The sequence below is a fragment of the Oncorhynchus clarkii genome, chromosome 6 (assembly GCF_045791955.1).
Source record: "Oncorhynchus clarkii lewisi isolate Uvic-CL-2024 chromosome 6, UVic_Ocla_1.0, whole genome shotgun sequence".
Lineage (NCBI taxonomy): Eukaryota > Metazoa > Chordata > Actinopteri > Salmoniformes > Salmonidae > Oncorhynchus > Oncorhynchus clarkii.
This window is the reverse complement of record NC_092152.1, coordinates 8,090,821-8,095,820: the sequence shown is the minus strand read 5'-3', so window position 1 is coordinate 8,095,820 and position 5,000 is coordinate 8,090,821. Positions and strand designations below refer to the sequence as shown.

The window sequence follows — 5,000 nt, the reverse complement described above, 5'->3', positions numbered from 1 at the left end:
ACACACATACACACACACACATACACACATCCTCTGTACAAAATTAGTTACAAACAAAGTGAAAAAACAAACAAAACAGCCCAGTTGGTTAGAAAGCATTCAGGCCAAAGAGTTCAATCTTGGTTTTGTGAGACCAGAGAGTCTTTAGGTCCCCAAGCGGGCTGCCATGTGTATTTTACTGAGGAGTGGCTTCAGTCTGACCATTCTGCCATAAAGGCCGAGTGCTGCAGAGATGGTTGTCCTTCTGGAAGGTTCTCCTATCTCCACAGATCACCTCCCTGACCAGGGCTCTTCTCCCCCGATTGCTCAGTTTGGCTGGGCTGCCAGCTCTAGTAAGAGTCTTGGTGGTTCAAAACTTCTTCCATTTAAGAATGATGGAGGCCACTGTGTTCTTGGGGACCTTCAATGCTGCAGAAATGTTTTGGTACCCTTCCCCAGATCTGTGCCTCAACACATTCCTGTCTCTGAGCTCTACGGACAATTCCTTCGACCTCATGGCTTGGTCTTTGCTCTGATATGCACTGTCAACTGTGGGACCTTATATAGACAGGTGTGTGCCTTTCCAAATCATGTCCAATCAATTGAATTTACCACAGGTTGGACTCCAATCAAGTTGCAGAAACATCTCAAGGATGATCAATGGAAACAGGATAACAGCTGAGCTCAATGTCGAGTCTCATAGCAAAGGGTCTGAATACTTATGTAAATAAGGTATTTCTGTTTTTATTATTTGTAATACATTTGCAAAAAATTCTAAAAACCTGTTTTCGCTTTGTCATTATGGGGTATTGTGATGTCATTATGGGGTATTGTGATGTCATTATGTGGTATTGTGATGTCATTATGGGGTATTGTGTGTAGATTACTGAGAAAAAATAAATATTGAATCAATTTTAGAACAAGACTGTAACGTAACAAAATGTGGAAAAGGTCAAGGGGTCTGAATGCTTCCCGAATGCACTGTATACGGTGGAGTCAACGGAAGGCGGATAAGAACTAGGGGTATGGAAAGTTACTGAGTGGGGAAAAAGCCACGGATTAGGGAGGAGTGAGGAATTCGGGCCTAGGTCAGGTCAGATGAATTGAGAACACACCACTTAATAAGTTCCTGCTTAGCAACAGAGATGTATTGGCTGACTAGAGTTGACTCCGCCTAGTGGGAGGGTATAAATACTTGTGATGGCGTTGTCTTTTCAACTGTTTGACCCAGTGGGTGAATAAACTTGGTTTGAGCTTTTCGCCAGTTGTCCGTTAGTTTTTCATTCTGTTTGTCAGAAGCTAACACTGTCGTCAGTCGGGAATGGAAGGTTCTCACCAATCTGGCAACCCAGTCACTTTATAGTCAGTAGGGAACAGCAGATGCTTTTCAATCTGGCAACCCAGTCACTTTATAGTCAGTAGGGAACAGCAGACGCTTTTCAATCTGGCAACAAACTCTCACTATAGTCAGTAGGGAAACAGGTTGTCACCAATCTAGCAATCCACTTTCACTACAGTTAGTAAGAAACAGCAAGCTCACACCAACCTCACAACCGACCTTAATTCTAGTCAGAAGGGAAACAGGTTGGCGCTTACCAATTTGGCATCTCCATAGGTCGTTTATGGTAACACTAGGTAGTCCCTGAGCCTATTAGACTGAATACACATTGCTAACCAGCAGCCAGTTGCTCATAAATCACAGTCGTCTGATTGCGACTGGCAGGGGACAAAGCCGGTGGCGGAGCCAAAATGGACATTCATCTCAGTTGCCGTGGCACTACTAGTGCTGTTGGCTAGGATCCCAAGGGCCATTAAGACTGGCCTCTGACTGCGTCTGGTCTCTCTCAACTGGCTAAGACTGGGCTCTGACTGCGTCTGGTCTCTCTCAACTGGCTAAGACTGGGCTCTGACTGCGTCTGGTCTCTCTCAACTGGCTAAGACTGGGCTCTGACTGCGTCTGGTCTCTCTCAACTGGCTAAGACTGGGCTCTGACTGCGTCTGGTCTCTCTCAACTGGCTAAGACTGGGCTCTGACTGCATCTGGTCTCTCTCAACTGCCTAAGAAGACTGGGCTCTGACTGCGTCTGGTCTCTCTCAACTGGCTAAGACTGGGCTCTGACTGCGTCTGGTCTCTCTCAACTGGCTAAGAAGACTGGCCTCTGACTGCGTCTGGTCTCTCTCAACTGTCTAAGACTGGCCTCTGACTGCGTCTGGTCTCTCTCAACTGGCTAAGAAGACTGGGCTCTGACTGCGTCTGGTCTCTCTCAACTGTCTAAGACTGGGCTCTGACTGCGTCTGGTCTCTCTCAACTGGCTAAGAAGACTGGCCTCTGACTGCGTCTGGTCTCTCTCAACTGGCTAAGAAGACTGGGCTCTGACTGCGTCTGGTCTCTCTCAACTGGCTAAGACTGGGCTCTGACTGCGTCTGGTCTCTCTCAACTGGCTAAGAAGACTGGGCTCTGACTGCGTCTGGTCTCTCTAAACTGGCTAAGACTGGGCTCTGACTGCATCTGGTCTCTCTCAACTGGCTAAGAAGACTGGGCTCTGACTGCGTCTGGTCTCTCTTAACTGGCAAAGAAGACTGGCCTCTGACTGTGTCTGGTCTCTCTCAACTGGCTAAGACTGGGCTCTGACTGCGTCTGGTCTCTCTCAACTGGCTAAGGCTGGGCTCTGACTGCGTCTGGTCTCTCTCAACTGGCTAAGACTGGGCTCTGACTGCGTCTGGTCTCTCTCAACTGGCTAAGAAGTCTGGGCTCGAAATTCACAACACCTCCCTTGGTAGAAGTAGGAGTAGGATCCCCTTTCCATAACACTGCTACTCTGAGACTCCCTGTGAATAATATACACCTGGTTTTATTGCTATGGTCATGTTGTGGTGTGTCTCTGTCACACAGCTTTTAAGACTCACACACTGCAGAGTTTACCAAGCAGCAAATACAATAACGAAGAGTCTTACCCCGAAGTTGGAGGCATTGAAGCGGTCACATGCGGAGACGTTGGTGATGGTCGTAGGATGGGCGTAGAAGGCGTTGATATTGGCCAATAGAGTACTCATCACAGCAGGAATACCAGACAACATGTACTTAGAGGACAGACAGGCAAAGTGACTGGAGAGAGACAGAGGGATAGAGACAGAGAAAGGGAGAGAGAGAGGGATGGAGAGACAGAGAAAGGGAGAGAGAGAGGGATGGAGAGACAGAGAAAGGGAGAGAGAGAGAGGGATGAGAGGCAGAGAAAGTGAGAGAGAGAGAGGGATTGAGAGAGAAAGACAGAGGGATGGAGAGACAGAGAAAGGGAGAGAGAGAGAAGGATGGAGAGACAGAGAAAGGGAGAGAGAGAGAGAGATGGAGAGACAGAGAAAGGGAGAGAGAGAGGGATGGAGAGACAGATAAAGGGAGAGAGAGAGAGGGATGGAGAGGCAGAGAAAGTGAGAGAGAGAGAGGGATTGATAGAGAGAGAGACAGAGGGATGGAGAGACAGAGAAAGGGAGAGAGAGAGAGGGATGGAGAGACAGAGAAAGGGAGAGAGAGAGAGGGATGGAGAGACAGATAAAGGGAGAGAGAGAGGGATGGAGAGACAGAGAAAGGGAGAGAGAGAGAGGGATGGAGAGACAGAGAAAGGGAAAGAGAGAGGGATGGAGAGACAGAGAAAGGGAGAGAGAGAGAGGGATGGAGAGGCAGATAAAGTGAGAGAGAGAGAGGGATTGAGAGATAGAGAAACAGAGGGATGGAGAGACAGAGAAAGGGAGAGAGACAGAGAGATGGAGAGGGATGGAGAGACAGAGAAAGGGAGAGAGAGAGAGGGATGGAGAGAGAGAGAGAGAGATAGGGAGAGAGACAGAGAGAGGGAGAGAGACAGAGAGATGGAGAGGTATGGAGAGACAGAGAAAGGGAGAGAGAGAGAGGGATGGAGAGAGAGAGAGAGAGAGAGAGAGGGAGAGAGACAGAGGGATGGAGAGACAGAGAAAGGGAGAGAGACAAAGGGATGGAGAGAGAGAGAGAGATAGGGAGAGAGACAGAGGGATGGAAAGACAGAGAAAGGGAGAGAGAGAGAGAGGGAGAGAGACAGAGGGATGGAGAGACAGAGAAAGGGAGAGAGACAGATAGAGGGAGAGAGACAGAAGGATAGAGAGAGAGAGAGAGAGAGAGAGAGAGAGAGAGAGAGAGAGAGAGAGGGATGGAGAGAGAGAGAGAGAGAGACAGACAAACAGAGAGAGGGAGAGAGACAGAAGGATGGAGAGAGAGAGAGAGAGAGAGAGACAGACAGACAGAGAGAGGGAGAGAGACAGAGAGATGGAGAGGGATGGAGAGACAGAGAAAGGGACAGGGATGGAGAGACAGAGAAAGGGAGAGAGAGAGAGAGAAAGAGAGAAAAATAATGTGTTATTTCTCCATCAGCCATCTCCTAAAAGTCACATAGTGAGAGATTGATTGCAACGAAATCCTGACTGTCTCTGTAATGGGAATTTGTGCGTGCGTGACAGGTCATGAGACATGTTATTGATGAGTGTACTCAGTGTTATTGATGAGTGTACTCAGTGTTATTGATGAGTGTACTCAGTGTTATTGATGAGTGTACTCAGTGTTATTGATGAGTGTACTCAGTGTTATTGATGAGTGTACCCAGTGTTATTGATGAGTGTACTCAGTGTTATTGATGAGTGTACTCAGTGTTATTGATGAGTGTACTCAGTGTTATTGATGAGTGTACCCAGTGTTATTGATGAGTGTACCCAGTGTTATTGATGAGTGTACCCAGTGTTATTGATGAGTGTACTCAGTATTATTGATGAGTGTACTCAGTGTTATTGATGAGTGTACTCAGTGTTATTGATGAGTGTACTCAGTATTATTGATGAGTGTACTCAGTGTTATTGATGAGTGTACCCAGTGTTATTGATGAGTGTACTCAGTGTTATTGATGAGTGTACCCAGTGTTATTGATGAGTGTACTCAGTGTTATTGATGAGTGTACTCAGTATTATTGATGAGTGTACCCAGTGTTATTGATGAGTGTACCCAGT

The 5,000-nt window shown here is 47.3% G+C and overlaps 1 protein-coding gene across 1 annotated transcript in view; it reads right to left on the bottom strand.

The window, feature by feature from the left end:
• LOC139411852 (protein unc-13 homolog B-like) overlaps nt 1-5,000 on the bottom strand; it is a 78,833-nt gene that overhangs the window by 42,871 nt on the left and 30,962 nt on the right. Inside the window, exon 12 of the mRNA XM_071158594.1 lies at nt 2,934-3,084. Within this exon, the coding sequence (XP_071014695.1) occupies nt 2,934-3,084 (151 nt within the window). The remainder of the gene's footprint in view (nt 1-2,933; nt 3,085-5,000) is intronic.